At 37.4% G+C, this 21,858-nt stretch overlaps 2 protein-coding genes across 6 annotated transcripts in view; both read left to right on the forward strand.

Moving 5' to 3' along the window:
* LOC124304964 (uncharacterized) overlaps window positions 1-12,583 on the forward strand; it is a 61,660-nt gene extending 49,077 nt beyond the window's left edge. The window contains exons 2-10 of one of the 4 annotated variants that reach the window (XM_046763803.1): window positions 4,071-4,117; window positions 4,282-4,716; window positions 5,290-5,577; window positions 5,734-5,979; window positions 7,515-7,608; window positions 7,837-8,165; window positions 8,876-9,773; window positions 10,233-10,921; window positions 11,941-12,583. In XM_046763803.1, coding sequence (XP_046619759.1) covers window positions 4,071-4,117; window positions 4,282-4,716; window positions 5,290-5,577; window positions 5,734-5,979; window positions 7,515-7,608; window positions 7,837-8,165; window positions 8,876-9,773; window positions 10,233-10,921; window positions 11,941-12,123 — 3,209 coding nt within the window. In that variant the 3' untranslated portion in view covers window positions 12,124-12,583. Of the gene's footprint in view, window positions 1-4,070; window positions 4,118-4,281; window positions 4,717-5,289; window positions 5,578-5,733; window positions 5,980-7,514; window positions 7,609-7,836; window positions 8,166-8,875; window positions 9,774-10,232; window positions 10,922-11,934 lie in introns of all 4 variants that reach the window. The other 3 variants (XM_046763804.1, XM_046763802.1, XM_046763801.1) reach the window with 3 other exon arrangements.
* Window positions 12,584-15,165: 2,582 nt separating this feature from the next.
* LOC124304963 (probable ATP-dependent RNA helicase spindle-E) lies at window positions 15,166-21,810 on the forward strand. Of its 2 annotated transcripts, none has more exons than XM_046763800.1 (10): window positions 15,166-15,518; window positions 15,930-16,117; window positions 16,228-16,540; window positions 16,880-17,337; window positions 17,428-17,791; window positions 17,862-18,028; window positions 18,112-19,335; window positions 19,431-20,576; window positions 20,653-20,981; window positions 21,058-21,810. In XM_046763800.1, the coding sequence occupies exons 2-10, from the start codon at window positions 15,944-15,946 to the stop codon at window positions 21,188-21,190; spliced, it is 4,308 nt and encodes a 1,435-aa protein (XP_046619756.1). In that variant the 5' UTR covers window positions 15,166-15,518; window positions 15,930-15,943; the 3' UTR covers window positions 21,191-21,810. The 2 variants fall into 2 exon arrangements, with proteins under 2 accessions (XP_046619756.1, XP_046619755.1); XM_046763799.1 differs by having other exon boundaries at window positions 15,167-15,561.
* Window positions 21,811-21,858: the final 48 nt, after the last annotated feature.

The raw sequence follows: 21,858 nt of genomic DNA on the forward strand, positions 1-21,858 counted from the left end.
GCCTGCGGGTCTTGGATTAATAACGGATTAATTACGACACGTTCGTGTTCGGTTCGGTTCTCTTTTTCTTACCGCTCAGCTGCTGTTGTATACGTATAACCTACGGGTATAATAACTTTATAAAATTATCTGACGAAGGAAGAAAGAGGAGGATGAGGAGGAAAGAAGAGCAGCCTGATGCCGCAACGTACATATACCTTATACGTTTTAATCCTCAGCAGGGAACATAAAATTTATCGTACCGCCAAACATGCTTTATGCCCTAGAATATTATATTTTTACATTTCTACCGGACGTCTGACCGTGAATTGTAATTTCTTTAAGTACGATGTACGCGCAGTTGTTGTCTCGTTGTTATTGTTGTTGTTCTTTGTGCTCTGTTGATTTTAGAATACGTATGAAAAACATGGAAGGAAATATAGATTTGATGAAAATTACATTTTCCGATTTTCAGGGTTGCACGGGTAATTCTAGTTTTTGGATTTCTAAACTTATCGGTTTTTCTTTTTTTATCCTTTTTTTTCCTTTGATTTTTACGTCGTCGCGTTTTTATCACCGCGATCCTTCGGGGCTGATAAAATTGGTCGAAATCTTTGCCTTTTACGATTCCGGAACGTCTGTTACTACTGCTGTTATGCACGACGATTTGGACAACGATTAAAACTGATTTGACGAAGGTTTTCCGGTGAGAAAATCAAGGGTAATGAAGGAGTGAAATTTGGTGGAAAAAAATTCGGGGGAAAGTTTTAAAACAAGGATCAGAAACGGCGGAAATTTTATTTGTCGAAAGCGATGAAGGAAATCGTTTGAAAAATTTAACGACCGTGACAACGCTAATGTTATAGAATATTAAATATAACGAATCTAAGGAAAATTCCAACAACACTGCAAGCGTTTGAGTAAAGGTTTTATATTTTTTATTTTATTTATTTATTTATTTATATTTTTTTTTTTTTTTTTTTCTATCGGAAAGTTCAAAACAATTATAATTCCCGTATTTTTCATCTGATTCTGACAACGATTTACTAAGATATCCGTCCAATTCCCACTATTGCACATCTCTTACGTTTCTTCAAATCTTATGCTACACAAAAATGTCCGAGAATTGTAAAACTGCTGAAACGAGTCGAATGGAATAAATGAGAAACTTGAAGAAAACACAATTACGGAATTACGCGTAATTTCTCAGAACGTTTTTGTTTTTTACACAGGGTATTAAGTTAACCAACGTTGATTAATTACTTTTTATTGTATTGTTTTATTCTTCTCTCTCTCTCTCTCTTTCTCTTTCTCTTTCTCTTTCTCTTTCTCTTTATTTTCCCGAGAGGAGAGTGTGTTACAAGTGTTTAAACGAGACGCGGAGGTGTAGCAGAAAACGAGAGAAGAAGAAGAAAAAGAAGAAGAAGAAGACGAACGGATATTTTATGTGTATTTATACGTGACGGTATAATGAATTAGCTCGAATCTCGTATACCGTGTAAGAATTAGTTATACAGAGCAATCCCAAGACTCCTGCAGCGAAATTTTCCCACAATAAAATAGTAGTACATAGGTATAAGGATGAAAAGGTGGAGGAAGTGAAGAATATATAGATAAAAGGTGGCCTGTCATCGTTAGAGTCTAACGATCCCTTAAACGCAACGACGCCAGATAATTAAATTCGGTCAATCTTAATTATACTCGTCAAACGACGCCGGAAGGATCGTACTTTCTTTTCTTTTTTTTTTTCCTTTTCTTTTCTTTCCTTCGCCCTTCCATCCACGGGAAAAATTAATTACACGTGCGCGGAGGATAGCGTTCCGTGGAGAGATGAGAGAGAGGAAGAAAAAAAATTTTAACTTTCGATAAGTTCGGGGTGAATTGAAAAAAAAAAAAAAAAACTTGAACTCATGTATATATGTATATTTTATATACATAATCGGTAGAAATTGTGGCGAATAAAATGCAATAAACTGTGAGCTGAGTGTAAGTTTAAGTCAAAAGTTTACCCGTTACAGAATATGCTTAAAAATATCGATGCGAAATGTAACGTCAATTGATTTTTTTTTTTTTCATTCTTTCAGTTCGTTCATAATCATCGAAGCTGAAATTCTTTGTACAACAGTTTCGTGCTAATTAAAATATAGATGGAATTGAATTTGTATATTTCAAAATCCGTGTACGAGGTTTAATTAACAACGACTTTGAGGGTGAAATTCACCCGACATTTCCGCCTTCTATTATACCGAAGCGTGAATCGCCTCTCGAAGCAATGATATTGTTAGGACCGGTCTCTGCACTGAGAGAAATTTTTAGTTTCGATTACCGTTTAGTACTTGACTGTTTTCATTTTTTATTTTTTTTTGTTTTCTTTCTCGTTACGATCACTGTTGCTAGATTTTGGCGCAAAATTGTTAGGCGTACCTCGTTTTACCCAATTCCAACAATATTCAAATAGTCTTTTTAACGATACCTGTTTTAAAAAATGAAATTTTTCTCGGTGCGACCATCGGCTGTGAAAGGCTCTACACGATGTATGCGCAGCGTGTCTGTACGTATAATTAACGCGTTAAGTGGACTGGGAGTAGCGAATCCGAAACTCAATTATGATCCAGTCTCTGCAATAATTTTCACCCCCCCCCAACACTCTCTCGCTGTACTCTCAATTTCGTACGTTCGAATGATCAAAGCGGCAGGAAGGGCGGAACGAACATAACCTCGATGGTTGTATTTGAGGTTGGCGTTACCTTTCTACTGTCTGCCGGTTTTTGCGCACCATATTAACCCGCTCTCAGATTTATTATTAGGTTAAATACTCCTGCTTTATGCAGCGACAGGCGGATTCGTCTACCGCCAATTAGTAGTGAAAATTTCATCAAGTCTGTACGGTAATTGAATCGGTTTATTACACTCTTCGCTTTATGACTACGTATCTCTATTTCGGTATCTAGAAGAATCTTGGAAAGAGGTTTTAGCTGTTGTTTCGTTTGAAAAGTTGAAACGAATTATCAGCATCCTCGTTATCGTCGTTAAAAATTTGTATTTTTTGCCAAATTACGTTTACGATTCTGAAATATTTTTTTCTTTCACTCATTGGTGAAATAATAGAGATTGGGTCGTCAAATGTCTTTGGATTTAACTTTTCAGTCACACATTATTGGGCAGAGTCAAATTTTGTAACAAGATGATGTTCTGCGATTTTTGGCGCTGCTGATTACGAACCTGAAATCGGATTTGAAATGTTCAAAATGGCGGGTCCAATATGGCGGACGAAAATTTCAAATATGATCGAATACGGTTAAAAAAAACTCAATGCAGGGGTTTTCGGAGTCGCTGATTGGATTCGTCATACTGAATTTTCAAAATCTGATTTCAGATTCGTAATCAGTGACCCCAAAAACTTATTATTTACGTAAAACACGTACATACGTACTGAATACAGAATACTTTGCATATATTTATAAATCATTATAGTCTGTATTTTCTTCGTTTATCAATATTTTAACTTTCGTATTATACATATCTGAACTTATGAGTACAATAATTCGATCATTATTATCCATTTACGATCAATTATTATACAACATTTATTATACATACGGTATATATATATATATATATATATATATATATATATATATATATATATATATATGTGTGTGTGTGTGTGTGTGTGTGTGTGTAAAGACGTTGATGACGAAGTTTTGCTTACAATTAGAAACTTTTCTCTAAAGGTATGCGAAATTAGAGTCACTCGTTGAAGAGACGGGTACGAGCTTACACGTCTTATCAATTTACATACATCAAAAGCCTCGAGTAATTTCAATTAGCGAGCATACATTCAAGTGTAATAACTTCTCGGAACACCTGGAAAAAAAAACAAATGTCGATGTCGCATTGAAATTTTACGTTATATTACAACGTACAGATAAATTATTTCACAGAAATTTCAGTCCGTGACTCGATTCAAAGAAGTAGCAAGTGAATAAATAAATAGATAGAAGTGTTAGGGATAAATTCGACGAGTACGTAAAATAATCTTTCTCGCAATTGTATCTTCGAATAAAACGGCAAAACTCTTTTTGTTTCAGCAGACGGAGAGGATAAATTGGCAGCGGTATCGAGTCTGAGAATATTGGTGAGTGAATATCGAATATCAGTGCTGTTTTACTTGGATGATGTAACAAACTGATCGGTCGAACAACCAGCGTGATGGGAAATGTTAAAAAAAATAAAGAAATCACCTCCGGAGTTTTTATCACGATAATAAGCGAAAAATTCTTATTCGTCAATTGCTTGCAGGATTCAGCGGGGATCGTTTATTCTAACAAAACGCTGCCGGAAGTAAAACCGATCGAGGAATCGAGGGAGAGGAAAGAGATGGAGGTGGAGGAGGGAATCGGCGACGATGAAGACGAGGATGAAACCCTGGGTGGAGATGAGGCCGAGGAGTACGAAGGCGAGGAAGAGGACGAGGTCAACGAATATACCGAGGAATTGAAGGCTCTCGCTGAATCACACGAAGCTATGTCGCGACGCGACGATCAACATCCGGGGACGAAGAATCGCAGCGGAAACGGTCAGTCTTCGCCTTCCGGGAGTCCGGATCTTCCTCTCCGGCTCGATACGGCCAAGAAGGATTTTGACTCGAGGGAGAAAAGCGTCGAAAGCGGATCCGACGAGAGCGAAACTTCGAACGAAGCCATTCTCGATGGTACAGAATCGGAAGACAAGGAGGTGATTATCCGATTATCGGGGTGCCGACACATCTGGAAAATCCAGAAATCTCAGGGTATTTAAAAGGGGTCGTGAAAAAACTTGGAATTGTCTAGGGATTTTTAATTTAGTTAGGCGAAAAAATTGAAAATATCGATTTTTTGTCATGGGAATTAGAAATCATTTTTTGAAGTAACAATTTTACTTTTTTTCCGTTGAGAAAATAAATTCGAATTTAATTCGAAACTAATGTAGTGTTATTATGCTGAATGATTTAGATTTTAGTAACTTACTAGAACTAGGGAAATGTTAGGGAAAACTAGGGAAATCTGGTAATGTCATGGAATTTTTTATCTCCAAAAATTTGTGGCCATCTTGGATTACGAAAGAGAAAAAAGAAAACACTGATTTGCGGTTCGAATATTCCACAGAACTCGGTCGATGGTTCGGTCCGATCTAACAAATCCGTTGTTTTGATTATGCTGTTTTTTGATGTATGAGTAAAAGAACCTCAAAGACAAGAATTGTCAATCCCTGAATGTTTTAATCCTCGTTCTTGATATTTTTATTCTTATTCTTTATCTTCTTTTTAAGGTGACCGAACTCCTAAAGTACAAAGGGACGAATCACTTCAGAGTCGGTGGCAAGAATGAAGGGAAGGAGGACAAGGATGAAAGTGTGAAGATGAAACGAGTACCGACGGTAAAAAAGGAACTGAGCACCCAGAAGGAGATCAAAACACGGAATGATTCCAGTGCAGTTGAGAAGAGATTCAGCACAAAGGAGACACTCGAGGGGCTAAATGATGAGGTCAAGCAGAATTCGATGGGACAGGCGAAGGAATCCCGGGATGATAAAACTGCGAGTATCTTGACTTGTGAGGTGAACGCTAATTCTGCTTCATTTCTGCAACAACGATGACAATGACCTTTGCATCGGGGAATCGAAATGTTGTTAAACGAAAAGGGGAGAATTAGCAAATTACGATCAAAGGATGGAACGCAATTTTGACATTTTATCATGTTTTCTGCCTTCCAGTCATCCGGTGTTAGTGATGTTGACGAAGAGGAGTTCATGGAACCGGAACTTGAAGATTACATGGACGAAAATTTGGACGCCGATAAGCCAACCGATTTTAAAGTCGGTAACTTTGATCCCGCGAAGCTTGAGGACCCAAGGAAATTGGACAAGAGGCAGGAAGCTGTTCTTCGCGATTTGGAGGCTTATTTGAGGGCTGAATACGATGCGGATCAGGAACAACAGCAGAAGCTTCAAGAGCTTGGAGTGAGTATCGAACGAATCGAAACGTTTTTACTTTAAGCAATTTATTTTCAAACACAAGTTATGATAATAAATTCGAATCTTTAATCAATTGTCGGACGGGCGGGTAAAAAGTTCGGTAGGAAATCGAGAACACCTGCGGTAGAGTATTAATATGAAAAAAAAGTGCCTTATAAATTTTGTCGGTTGAATAATAAAATAACATTATTTCCATGTCTCGTATATTTGAATATCGAGTCGAGATATGAATTAATTGAAAGGCTTTCATCGTTAACAGTATTTTATGCGTGTATGTATACAGACACATATATATATATATACGTATATATGTAGGGGTGTCGAGGGGTGTTAAAATAATTCGGAAAATTCGGGAGAAAATTGATTTACAGAGCTGCAAAAGCTACGCGCCGTCTCAGCGAGTATTTTCTCTAAAGTGCTGATGCTGCTCTGCGTATATTTCCCCCCTTATATATTATATATGTACACCTGTATGTAATATGATAATAATCATCGTCATTCCGAATGTTCTGCGAATGCAGCAAAAAAATATATCACTCTCTTCCTTCCGCAATTTCACGTCTCGTTAGCGTGCGCAGCGTGCGAAATAACGCGACGTTCTGCTGTTATAACGGAAGAGTGAAAAATAAAAGAATTGCAACTAGTATTTTAATCATTTATTTTCGTTTATAACTTATACAGTTCTTATAAATAAACGTGTCATGCTATCGTAATTCAAATCCAGTATCGAAAAATTTTGATCATTTATATTGCAGTCGGTTTATTTTCTTATTCCTAATTATTGTTTTTGGTGTTTAAAATAATGACTTATTTCCTTTTCAGTATCGTGCGATTGATCGTTCAGCGCAATTTTTCCGTGAATGAAAAGTGAAAATATTGTTGTTTTTTTTCCTCTTCTTATTATGTATAATTGTTGAACATTTTTTATCTAGAGGAGCTATCATTTTATACCTAAGCCTGTATAAATCTTTCAGCAATCTGGTTAATCAATTACCAATCGTGCCTTGCACGCAGCTATTGAATCGTCGATTGGTATAATAATAATAGGGCAGACAGCTATGGTAGCTTAACATACGATACGATACGATACGATACACACTGGAGATATAATAGAGAGAGCTATCGGGAATATGAATGAATTGCCAATTAGCTGCCTATTACTTTACACTAGAAGCGTTATCGCCTCTGATTAATCAACATCTAACGATCCCTGCTAAATTCCGGCAGTTTTTCAGCCCTTGTTATACGTACTAAAATCAGTAGGTGGTATTATCAAAGAGCAGGACTAGTATGGAATTACAGTTGAGTTTAATTGTTCTTTTCTTTTTTCTTTCGATACATCAGCTAGTTGTTTTTTTTTCCAATTCTATTATAACCGTTAAACTTTGGTAACCATGTTGTTTGTTCGTTTTTTTTTTTTCTTCTATCCACGGTGGAATATTATTGGATGCATAATGTATACCACTGTCAATAGTAATCCGTTAAATCATGCAATGTTTTTCACCTCTCTAATCCTTTAGGCCCAAGAAGGCGCCCTGGCCGAAAGTTTGCTCGAACTGCTGGTGAAGCTTGCCGAAAACCCTCGTCGATGGAAACGAGTTCATCGACTTCTCAGTAAGTCCGCATGATTGATTGATCGATCCGCTCCTTATACAACCCGGGTATGAGATATTCGATGTATGAAATTTGGAAGTAGAATAATAATGCAGCGCATCTTTCCATGTGAACTTGAAATTTTCTCAACAACAACACAGTTCTCGTATTTTTGTGATACTTTAAACATATATCAAGCTTTGATTGATACAGCACGATGGTGTTGAAAGTATGAAACGACGTTTTCAGTGGACGTCGAGGGTGGCTTGGAGCTTTCGCGGCAAGCGCTCGAGGCGAGAAAAAGAGCTTTTAATCTGAACTCGTCGGCTGCGACGACTGTGACGCCGACTACTACGTCCCCGGTTTCAACGACACCGAAAAAACCCCGTAAAAAGCCTAAGCTAAAGAAAAAGAAGAAGAAGCAGAGACACCACAGATTTTCTACAACTACCACCAGCCTGCCGACCACCATACCATTGCTCACGACCACTGAAGCACCCTGGCTTATAACCACACCGATGAAGTGGCGATTGGTTGCCGAAAGACTATTCGGTCCTCCGTGGGCCCAAGATTTGCAGGTATATCATTTCTATAACGGTTTTGAAGGATGATTTGCCATGAAACCATTTGTGGAAATCTGTCATTTCTTACAATCATGTCGTTGCTCGTATTTTACAAGGTTTAATTAGCGAAACACTGGATGAAAATCACTGTTTTTCAAGTGGGGGAGAAGTTTGGAGGTGCTGAATTTGCGAAATATTATAGTCTATGTTTTGCTTTATTATGGTTAATGAATTTTACGAACAATCCCGAAGTCGCAAAATAACAATTTTTTGTAAAAATTCATTGAAAATGCGTGATATTTGACAATATTGCCGATTTGCGAATTATTTGCAAGATTTTTCAATTAGAATAACTATATGCAAAGAAAACATTCGGGCTAAACTGCTAATAATTGTCGGAGATCATAAATAATACCTCAGATAGCAAACGTGGAACCTCGTAAGAACAGTAAATTTGTGTTTCAACGTGATTTTGAAGTTGGTAACGTATTAACGTTACGAAATAGGTACATTGAATAAGAAAACAAACGCTATTTCGCAAATTTGAAATGACTTGAAAGGAGTTGATTTATTCAAATCACAAGCATACCTATGTTTTGATTCAATTACGGTCTCCCGAATAGCAGATAATCACAATTAAGTTAAGAAATAAGGATTTCTCCCAAGGAAAAATGCATTGTAACATCAAAACTACAAACTTCAGCTTCACGTTTTTCACTCTTCAGGACGATCCGGAAGTGGCTAAGGTGCGTCTCACGGCGCCGTCGGGACCGAGAAAAGTGTCGCTTGTAGGAGGAGGTCGCGACTTCGTCGATCAGTTAGGGGTGCGAAAGCAGCTGGACGAGCACAAGGCGTTGAACACCGAGCGTCAGGCGCTGATGTTGGAGTCTTCGCGCGAGTACACGGAGCCGCGTCGAGTTCATTACGGGAAGGTGAGCACCCACCAGGGTGGAATATCATCGAGTCGAGAACCGTCGACGGAAAGCGTCGCCGGTTTCCGAACTGGAAATCGGGACCCGGCTCGGGTTCGAGGCTACGATCCGCCACAGGATCGTCGGCTGGGTCTCGGCAGCTACGCTGCCCAGCTTTATTCCCGGGGCCACATGACCTCGGCAGGTGACGAATTCGGCCCCGTTCAGAGCTATGCCCAAAATCGCGAGTATCGGCCGCCAGGTCGGGAATACGCGGCAAGCGCGAGCTGGCGGGATTCTAGATACAAGTACGGACGGCCGAGTTGGAAAGCCGAGGATCCGGAACAGTGGCGAAACTACAAATTCGAGCCCAGGGAATACTGGTCTTCCAGAAATACCGCTTGGGAAAGACGCCCTGCTCCATGGGAACCGCCAAAGAATCCCGCGCCCTGGGAGGAAGCGGTCTCCGCATCTCAGACCAAGGGCAACGACGAATCGGCCGGTACTCCCGACCCGAAAATCACCGTCAAGACCTGGAATAGCCTTACCTCTGATCCTGCTACGTGGCCGTTTAAACTCGCGGATACCAAACCATGGCCCAAAGATGCTAATGGAAAATCTTATAATCCCAATGCCGCCTTGGTTAGGAAACTTGGGCTCGATCAAGACGCGAAAACTCAACTCGAGACTCACAATGTTGGAAGCGATTTGCGTAAGTTGGTGAATTTATTACTGTTCGTTTATTTGATGTTGACAGAGTTTGTTTCGTTTTCCTTTACTTTTTTGTCTTGTATTTGTTCCTATTGTCGACTGGTTTCAAATCTTCCTGAATTACAGTTTGTATTTTCGGTTTAGTCGCGCTCAGCTTCGCTGGAGTACTCGGGTAACTTGTAATTGTCAATATTATGATGAAACATTGCGCGGCTTAATTATTGATAGTCTCTAATAATTAATAGCAAATACAATGTTTTTACAAGTGAGTTTATTTCGATTTGACGTATTAGGGTGCGATTAAAAAGCGGATAAAAAATTTACACACGCGTAATTCATGTGGATTATGTAAACAACGATAAAAATTAAGACAATCAACGACGACTTATCCGTTGTACAAATGATCGACTCCCGAAAGTATAATATTAAACAATCAATGTGTATCCTTATTTTTCAACAGTGCAACTGCAGAAAAGCAACGGTCCATCGGGAATGAAGTACAAGGGAAAAGGTAAGGAACTGAAAAAAGAGGCGGCGACGACAGGTGTCGAAGCGGTGGAAGGGTGGTCGCCGAAAGCGGCCATGTCTCCGAAGATTCAATCGGTCGGTGCATGGGTGATGCCAGCGGATCAGTCGACCTGGAAGCCGTATAATCTGAAGACCGTCGACTCGTACGGCGAACCGAACAGACAAAGATGGAACCCAGAGTTCCCGGGTAAGTTTTCGAAACAGGGAGACGCTGGAAGCTGGCCGAAGTGGAAACAGTTCGCCTATCACAGAGTTACCGCCACCCCAATTTTAAGCCAAGGAGCTCCCCTCGACGGGCCGAGGGCACGGAATAACGCGTACATCGCGGTTTCTGCCGTTACTTCACCGAAGTACAATGGTAATCAATGGAGGAAAAACGACATCGAGGAAACTCCCGTCGCTCAAAACGCCGCACCGCCTCTTTTAGACTCCGATCATCCTGTGAGTCAACTCAGAGCAGCCGGTGGCCCCCCTATTTACACATGGAAAAAGGACGGCGTTACTTCCAAGGTCGGTGTTGATACTGGAAAAGTAAACGCCACTGATCCACTCGAGGAACAACTCGAAACTCTGAGGAGGGACACCGCCTGGTCGCATGATGAAAATCGCGACAAGATTAAGGTGAGTATCTTATCACGAAATAAACTGTTTATCGTTAGCTTTAATTGACATTGAACCAGATTTGAAAAATTAAGTTAAATAAACTTGACAAAGAAATCAGTAAATAACAGAACTTCGTTGATGTGTTAGTATTACATTATAATGAAAGATCCAATTCAAATATAACGATAAGTAAACTTTTTTCCCCTCCAGACGTTTCAAGCACTCTACAGGAAAATTTCTTGCCGTGGTAAATTATGCTCAGTTTTTTTTTTTTTTTTGTTTTGTAGCGATTATATGCGAAAACTTTACGTCGACGTGACTAGGACCCAGATTCATGCAGAATAGATTATATGTACAGTTTCTCCCATTGTTCCAAGAAGAAAAAGAAGAAGCACTTCAAACTTCTCAGTTTCTTCTTTAGGCGTTCTTTACTCCCGGTTTTTACATGCGGCACAACTCACAATCAGTTTAAGTGATTCGGACTGCTAATTCATTCGCAATTGCACAGGTATCCTCATTAGAATATTCTGTTTCATTTATCACAGTTTCGGTGCAGAGGTATTTAATAGAAATATATAATAATATCATATGTAGAAAAATGATAATTTATACACAATAACAATAAAAAATATATGGTTACGTGTATAGTTACTGTCAAAGTAACTATATATAGATATACATAATCTGCAATACATTTTTCTAATTGAACAAAGCCTCTGCAATAGGTACGCATGACAGTTAAATATTGACAAGAAAAATTCAGTATCTTTTTCACACTTCAACTGAAGGGTTTACTTACATCTGTCATGTATACAATTACTTAAAATAATTCTCCAAAATTCCTACACGATTCAAATTCTATGCACGTAAATTGATGAGAACATACAAATCGTCGTGCAGTTCATTTATTATGCCTACAAATGAAGCTCGAGTTTCTTACGGGTGTATTATACCCCATGAGAAAGAATTCAAAAAAAAAATCATCAACGTTACTTAATTTTAAGGAATGGAAAAAAAACTTGTTGTTCCAGAAACAGCTGAATGTGATTAACGATGCTTCGGAGACGTTAGCCTCTCGGTTTGCATCGGGAGGTACATCAAACTCTTCAAACAAATTAGAAACGTCAGCAATTCCCGCTGAGGATGGTGGCAAGGGTCATAACAGTCCTGATCTTGATGCAGATACTGACCAGAATACCAAGGATGTCTCGCATAAATAGAGATCATCCAACCGCGAGGATGGTTCTGATATATGTCTAGATACCGTATTGTTCCGAATATAAGCCGAGGGGCTTTTTTGTTGCCAGCACCCGGCAAAATCGTCCTCGTCTTAAAATAAAACACCCCGAAATACTGTCTCAAAATTGGGGGTCGGCTTACAGTCGGAACAATACGGCACATTTGTGGAAAAGAAATGTTATTGAAGAAATGGGAGACATGAGCAAAGTGAAGTGGCATGACTTTTTTATTTATTTATTTGTTTTTTTTTTTTTTTATTATTCTTGCCTATCAATTTTTCTACCACACTCGAATTCACACAATGAAATGAATAAATGAACGAAAAAAAACATTTTTATTCCGAATAATTGATGATGCTGAACTGTGTGAAAAGTTATTTTCTCTTTGACCTTGTCTCCCCTAATTCAATACACTAGGCATTGTCATTATCAATTTAGTAATGCACACTATAGCTACAGGAAATAGATTGGCGAACGTAGCAATGGCACAGAACGAATAGTAATTGACCAGCTCGAAGAAAAGAATTGCAGATGGGGAGAAAGTGAGATCTTTAAACAACTGCCACTGTAAAGGAGAATAATTTGCGAAATTGCAATTTGAACAACTGCTGCAGCGTTTAATATTTTTTTCATAATAAATTTTAACAAACTTGCTGTATGTATTCATAAATTGAAGACCGGTGGAACGTTACACAGTCCAAAAAATGTTATTATGCTTACAATAATAACAAAATTCTTGATTCTAGTCAATATCGTATTTTTTGTTAATTAAATAAATAAAATAAAATAATAATTATACTTATATGTTTATCAATTCATGGTGCATATCCACCTGGTAATGACAAGGATTCTAATGTACGGCAGGGCAGATTAGTATAATACTTTACAGACAAATGTCATACATCCATTTACGAAAAATATGTGTTGACAGTATGACAGATTCTTTCTAAACCATTTTTAACAACAATGCTTTACAATTCGCTCAAGCACCTTGATATACGTATCCAGAAGTCCATACTGAAACGTCTTTTGTGCGTCAGAAAAAATTAGCGATCTATGAAAATATTGTGGTAAAGATTTAAAAAACGAAAACATTCTAATTGAACATTCATTGCCTAAATCATCACGTTAATCCTGCCATTGGTACTCACACCATTGATATAAATTATAAATAATCTAGGAAGGATTAGCAGAGGAAACAAAAAATAATAATTTTTGTGTTTTAATCGGAAGTTCTTAACTTGAAGATGTGTATAAGAGTTAAATAACATGATACTTTGTTTCATAATTTATTACTATATATATATATACATATAAATAATGTAACGTACCGCAAAAACGTGATCGTTATAAAAATTGGGAATGAGCTGAACATGAAGTTCGCGTGGATCTTAAGGATAATGAGAATAATTGGCAACGCTGCAACTGCGGTGTATAACGTATTTTGTATAGATGTAGTCATTAGTAGATTTATTAAATTAACTATAATTAATTTAAAAAGTATATATATATATATATATATATATATATATATATATATATATATATATATATATATATATATATATATATATATATATATATATATATATATATATATATATATATATATATATATATATATATATATATATATATATATATATATATATATATATGAATATAATTATATAATACCAAAGCTTGACCAAAAAATGAAGTGGAAAAAGAAAAAAAAACATACATTTTACACACAGCAACACAATCTTGGAAATACGGTCGTTGTGTAAAGGCAGCATACATACTATAGTAATAATTTATTATGTAACAATATAAGTACTCGATGCAGAGTTGATCCCATATCAAATTCGTTACTTAAGTACTAAGTTATATATTATATAGATATAATTGTTTCTGGAATAGAATTGCAGACAACACTTTACTATGTAATTCTATTCACTATTAATTTTTATCGTATATACTGATGTGAGAATATACATTATGATAATCATATCAAGGAATTAATTGATGTTATTACGGTTATCGTTATGACTTTAAATTTATTTTTTAACTCACCGAATCCCGGTATAGATATTTTTTGTAGCTGCATGGGCTTCACGATTTGAAATTGATTTTCGAGGCTTCATTGTAAAAATAGAAACAAACGATGAAGAAAAATTTCAAATCATATAAAATAAAATCTTTAATTTCTCGACGGCTATGTGATTTATTAGATTGTTGTATGTGGTTTATAACATGTATAGTAATGCGCACACATAACAACTGTGATTGCCGTCACAATTCTACGTTACGCTGTGAAAAATAACAACCACAGCAAGCAAAAATAAATAAATAATCCAAAACCAAGTGTGGGTGACAGTGAAAGCATACGAAAAAATGCATGCTGTAACGGGATATATTATCATATTAATATATTTTAATGTCTATTTACCACAAAATATAAAATGTTGACATAAAAGTCACGAATACCAAGTGTTTATACTACTTTCACATCAATTTAAAACTAAATACTCCTATATAAAACTAAATCACCATCCGCAGTAATTTTTAGTTGTTCATTCTTAATGTTGAACCCTTAATTATTTTTTCACCTCTTTTCTTATTCGCAGTGTTAATATTCAATTGGCCACAAAATGGAAATTAATTTGAAACGCGGGATACGTTATTTTTCATAAAAATGAGTTCGAAAATTCACTTCACCCCGTCCGTCTTTTTGCCATTAACCTACCCCTGCAATTGTACAACCCCCACAACAGCAAGGTATACAAGTTTGCATGTCTTGCAAGTAATAAACCCCTGCAATTTCTACCGATTATAAACCGAGGGAAATCTTATAACGGTATGTAACTCCAAGGCACTTATCCGTTACCTATGAACTGAAATGCATGCAGTAAGGCCCAGTCTGAAGTAAACCAAGCAGCAAATCACTTCTACATTACCCTGGTTGTTTTGCGCAGAGTCTCATGTTCGGAAATCTGATCAGTAAGTTATTACCATTACACATATGAAATTACTCTTAAACAGTTATCACTAAAAAGCTTTGCAATATACATTTTCAATCAATATCAGTGGTGTTTGAATGCAAATTGGTCAAACAATAATTAAAGAGATGGCGCCAGCTACGAACATGTTTTTGCAGCAGTGTTCGGTGAACTTGTACTAGAAATGTAGCGTTGATCATTGTAGGCAGACCGTAAGGGAGGCTGTTTTGTTTACCTATGTGTTCACCTAGAACTGTACTTGTACTCTTGTACTGACTTTTTACATAGAAGAGTCATTCGGGTCGCAGCTCGCTTTGCTGGACGCCGCATCGAGGCTGAAAGGTTTGAAGTGAGAGCATCATTTCTCCAACCGTCAAGATTAATGCGGAAGAAAATGTAATCTATATTTAAACTTTGTGTCACGCATTAATCGAGCCTGGTAATTTTTTTCAATACATTGTTTCTTTTTTCTTAATTTCGTTCAGCTCATTCAGTTACGAAAATAGAAGCATGTAAATCAATCCCGTCAATCAAATAAAAGACCACGCGGTCTTCAAGATTACGATTTGCCGCAAATTATCGTTAAGCTTTCCTCTGAAACGTTGATGCTCACTGTGAGTTTAACAATAGGTTAGCCAGGATATTCATGTAACAATGTGATTTCTTAGTTGAGAATACAAAAAAAAAATACACATCTCTTTATGAGTGAATAAAGACAACGGATTATAAATCACTTGGAAAAAAACTGTACATTCTCAAAACTGACATCTTGGAACAAATTGCAATTTTATTAAATTCTTGTTTCAGAGAAAGAAAACACAATGGATTTCTTCGATCTCAGCAAACCCTTAAAGCGGATAACAATTGCACAGGGAGCAAGCCAAATGGTGAATAAAATGTCGGAAGATTCGGATGATGACTCGGTTTATACAACTGCGACTGGCACGGACTACGTTGCTCAATATGTCGAAGAAGAGAACAAAAATTTCATTCAGGTATTATTTAACTATTATCCATGTTATCTACACAAGTCAATCTGTACTAGTATCACAAATCAATTTTTATTAGTAACTTCAATTTCAGACAACTTTTTTCGATTTTTCAGATGGTGGCACAAGGGCGTGCAATGGGACACGACTTCGGAACCTCTGTTTGTGATCTCGTTTCCCAAGGCACCATACCAAATATCCGCGACATCAATGTCGCAGAGCTTACAAAAATTTACGAAACTTTCAACTTTGCTTATCGGCCGAAATCTAATCTTGCTATAATGTCAATGAAGGATCGTATTGTTTCGATGATCGAAACTAATCAATGCGTTGTAATACAGGGACATACAGGCTGCGGAAAGACAACACAAGTTCCTCAGTTCATCTTGAATTCTTGCTTCGACAAAAAAGTACATTGCAACATCATTGGTAAGTTAAAATGTAGCAGATCGTTTTTAAGCTAATAATTTGACATCTGGTTAACACAAAGACGGTCCTGCTGCCGAATTAACTAACATGGTTTGGAAGAGATTTAATACAAATCGGCGATGAAAGTTACTTTCTTCACCAATACATTATTTTTTCCTTATTATTTATCACTGAAAAATATTTTACCAACAATTTTGACTAGTTTCCAAGCGAACATACTCTTTCGACATTGAATGATCCATTCGAAAATAATGTTCCTGGACGAGAATAATTGTTTAACATCAACTGCAGGTTTAAAAATAGCTGAAGCTAATACTCTCAATACAATTTTACCAACAGTTACTCAGCCAAGAAGAATAGCTGCCATCAGCATTGCTAAACGAGTAAGCAAAGAGAGACAGTGGCCAGTTGGAACATTGGTAGGATATCAGGTTGGGATGGTGAACAATACTTCGCAAGATACCAGATTGACTTACTGCACAACAGGAGTTCTTCTTCAAAAGTTGATAAACACTAAGCATATGATGGATTACACTCATATTATACTTGATGAAGTTCACGAGCGGGATCAAGATATGGATTTCCTTTTGTTAGTAGTTCGTAAATTGTCAAGACTGAATTCACATTCGGTCAAAATTATCCTTATGTCCGCCACGTTCAAGGTTGACAAATTCTCCAGCTACTTTTCAATACCTATTGGAAACAAACTCGAACCAGCCCCTGTTATTGACATTGAAAAGAAACGTCAATTCAATATTCACCACTTTTACTTGGGTCAACTTGAACAGTTGGGAGCTGTAAGACAACAATTCTACTACAGTTATTTTTTTTTTTTTCATATCTACTTTGCCCTATTTCACATACTACATTCTTTCTTCTTCTTACAGCTGCCGGAAGTTTTAGCTGCGGACCCCACAGTAACACCCAAGATGATGAAACTTTGTTTGAACCTGATAATGGTTTTCGACACGATAGACAGGCAGGAGGCGGGAAGCAACTTTGAAAAAAAAGACACCAACCGCAGCGTTGTACTAGTGTTTTTACCAGGAATATTTGAAATTGAGGAAATGTTCAGTCTTCTAACTGACCCTGAACATGAAAGCTACTGCTGGGATGTGGTTGTGATGCATTCGTCCATAACAAATGAGGAACAGCAAAGGATATTTGAAATGCCACCAACAGGTTACCGTCGAATAATACTGTCCACCAACATTTCCGAAAGCAGTATAACCGTTCCTGACGTCAAATACGGTAAGAGCTTCAACAAAAAAATATTAATGCCATCGATGCTGAATGCGTAAAATTTTTAATTATTTTCCAGTCATCGATTTTTGTCTCACAAAAGTACTCGTAACCGATCCAAACACAAATTTTCAATGCCTCGAAATGACCTGGGCTAGCAAAGCAAATTGTAACCAACGTGCCGGTCGTGCAGGCCGTGTAATGAATGGACGAGTCTATAGAATGGTACCTGAGAACTTTTACATGGTTAGTACTGCAGTTCAAACTCTTGAGAATCAACAACATGATCTAAAATTTCGATGTAAAGTCGTATCTTTGTGATTTTTCAGAGTGTATTACCTGAAGAGGGTGACCCGGAAATGTTGAGAGCACCTCTTGAGAATTTAATTTTAAGTGCCAAATTATTGGATATGGGTGAGCCGAAAGCAATCTTGGCCCTGTCTTTAGATCCACCAGATCTCAGCAACTTAGAACGCACCGTCTTATTACTCAAGGAGGTCGGTGGGTTGATAGACATTGAGGATATGAACTTCGATAGTAAATACGACGGTTACTTAACCGATCTGGGTAGAATAATGGCCCGACTTCCCGTCAGCATTCATATAGCGAAACTGTTCGTACTTGGACATGTTTTCAGCGTCCTAAAAGAGGCAATTATAATAGGTGCGAGTATGTCAGTAAAGAGCATGTTCAGTACTCCGTTTAGAGAAAAGCTAAAAGCCTACAACGCTAAGCTCACTTGGGCAGATAGTTCGTGCAGCGACAGCATAGCTTACTTAAATGCTTACAATGTATGGATTCGAGAAAAGGTTAGAGGCCAATTGTCCACTAAGGCTGCCGAAAAATCTTGGGCTCTAAGACATTTTATCCAGATCAGAGTGCTGCGCGAAGTGGACGCCATGATACAAGATATTGAGAAGAGATTATCGAAGATGGGGATCACGGAAACGGTCGGTACCAACAGAGTGCGGTACACAGAGGTCGAAAAACCTTTAGTGTTGAAAATTGTAATAGCCGGTGCATTTTATCCTCATTATTTTGTACGGAGACTGCAGCGCGGCGAAGTTGACGAATGTATGGCTGTCAGACTGGTCGGAGGAAACGACCCGACAAATTCTGTCTACCTGCAAGGCTGGCCTACACAGCAACCAGGCCTTTTATATGCTAAACAATTCCAACAAGTGTTTAAAGATTGTCAGAATTCGCCAGATGCGCAAATTCGTGTCTCTTTCGACGGTTCCAGTCGTGTTTATTTACAGTTTAACAAAAGCTATGAATCTGGCAGTCACCAATCACAACCCAAAGCACCAGGGAAAATTTCTCTTTCTGTTTACAAGGCTATAAAAATGCGACAGAGCGACATGCCCATACTTATACGATTATTCGACCGGGCAACCGCTGTTAAAAAAGCAGAGGAACTCGGAATACCGACTGTAAACGTTACGTCTATGACTCGCAAGAATGAACCACAAAAAAAAGTTTTCATGCGACCTGCATACAGTCCAATTTTACCCAGTCTCGATGTTTCCTACATTCCTCTCGTTATTGCATATGTGAGTATGTTGGTGGTTTATTCATTTCTGTGTTTATATATTGCTATTGTTATTCTTATGAAGTTTGTAATCATTAACTGCAATTCGTTGAACAGATTGAAGCTCCTGGATGCTTCTGGGCCCAAATAAGAGATGAGGACACGTGGAGTAATTTGCAAAAGATCAAAGAGCTTGTTAACGTGATAAAAAAAACTTCCAAAAACTGCTCAAATGAAAAGCTGCCCATTGGCTCACTTGTAATCGCTCCTTTCGAGGATCAGGATTCGGTGAACTACTACAGAGCAACAGTTTTGAGCTATGAACAAATACCCCAAGATATTCTAGTTCACATATTTTATATCGACTATGGGAACACGAACAAAATTCATCTACGCGACCTAACACTGGTACCAGAAGACAGTGAACTTCACCAGATTCCCAGCCAGGCGTTTAAATGCGTTTTGTCGAATTTGCAGCCTTCCATGTTGCGCAATTTAGAAGGAAAGTGGTCGAATGCAGCGTATGAAAAATTCGAAACGATACTATCGGGAGATATCAAGCTATATGGAGAAATATACTCAGTCGTCCATAGTGTTGTAGCAATAAAACTCTATCGCGTCGATCTCAATAATGAAAAGATTGACATAAACCAATGGCTGATCAAACAGGGTTTTGCAGAGTTCAAAGAAGAAAGTTACCTTTCGAGATCCAACAACGTAGCGCGATCCCAACAGGAAGATATGAACACTGAACAGCAAGAATATCATGAGCAACAGCAGTACGAGAGTAATTACCAAATCCCAAAGTACTCAGAACATATATCTATGTCTAATTGTTATGATACAGTGAAACTTAGAGGCCCGTATTCCCCACTTGAGATGGATCTGATCAACCTAGTATCGGCAGGAAGAGCTAAAAAAATAAACATTGAACCAAATTCTGTGAATTCTGTACTGCTAGATACAGATCCAGCTGATTATCACGAAAGATTATTAATTGCCGGAACAGTTGGACAATCCGTTAGCGGGGAAAGACTGAACCTTCGAAATACAACTCTGATGCCCAACATTCATGGATTGCCCAGTTTAATGGCACTTATTTTTGCCCCAACTATTGAGTTGCGAAGAACGGAAAGTGGCTCCCGGTATATCGGAGCTCTCTGCGGACTTGGTTTTGATCCGGAAACTAACAGAAGTCTGTTTCCAGACCATGACATGAACGTAGTTTTCGATGTTGAGATTTCGTTAGACGATTTACAAAACGTATGGTTGCTTTTTTGTGTTTCTTTTCGAAAAATCATTTCATCAAATAGGTAATCCACGAATATTTTCCATACAGATAAACAGATTACGTCACTGGATGAACATGGGTATACACATTGAGTTATGTGAAAGTGATTCAAGTGACGTGGCTTTATGCCAAAGAAAAACAAAGGAGACTTTATTTGACCTAATTTGTAAGAAACGAAAGTCCATCGAAGTACAGAATGCGTTGAATTCCCTAAAGTGGAATTCAAACAATCCTAACATAATTCTGGAACCAAAGAATGTGGGATCACCGACTAGTACCATTTTCAAATTACACCATGCATTGGATTTGGAACCAGTACCTGAAGGGTACGAGGAAATGGTTTCCCACTTACAGGAATTGCGATCTATCGCTGACTGGTAAGTGCTCCTAACAACGTCGACTATTGTATGAATAAAAATGACTAAAATAATTGAAAAAAACATACAATTTTAGGGATCAGTTCAAGAAACAGCCTCATGACATCCGATGCAAGTTGTGCGAGGTAGATATAACAGACATTCCAATGCTTCGTTTTCACTTAAGCACACCGGGGCATAAAAGTAAGCGGCTAGAAGCTAATCTTTAACTACATTTAAATCTACACACAAGTAAAAACATGTATCAACGTATTCGTATTCAAATTATCCACTGAAAATATTATTATAAACTGACGTGTTCGTACATTGACATTAATGTAACAAAGAGAATATGCATTTAATTTTTTTAATACTCGTTCGAAATCAAAACAATGGTATTTGAGTTACCTCGCTGTGCCGGATACATTGCACATAAGTTTGTATCTACTGATTAACCATGACAAAGAAGTGTAATAATTATTATTATAAATAATGGTGCTGAGTTTTACTATGTGAAAGATTTTACGTTTGATCGTGACAAAATTGAGAATAATTATTATTTAAAAAATTACGTCATGCAATATACTTAACTTCTCAATTAAAACAGCGATTCTAGGCGTAATCCTGTGTGATAATAAATCAAGTTTTTTCGTAAACGTAAAAAACTGTTATACTATTTTATATTAAGTTTCATAATAAGGTCTAAGTAGGTATTATTTACTAAACAAGTTTTGACTTGTTTACAAACGGATAACGTTCATTATTTTCATTTAAAAAAAAAAAAAGAAGAAGAAACAACGTGACAAGTTTCGGGTAAATAAGTGCAGCAACCTGAAGTAAAGAATCAACAGAATCTGTATGTAATTCACCATCTAAATACATCTATTAATGTAATTTG

The sequence above is a fragment of the Neodiprion virginianus genome, chromosome 5 (genome assembly GCF_021901495.1).
Source record: "Neodiprion virginianus isolate iyNeoVirg1 chromosome 5, iyNeoVirg1.1, whole genome shotgun sequence".
In the NCBI taxonomy this organism is placed as follows: domain Eukaryota; kingdom Metazoa; phylum Arthropoda; class Insecta; order Hymenoptera; family Diprionidae; genus Neodiprion; species Neodiprion virginianus.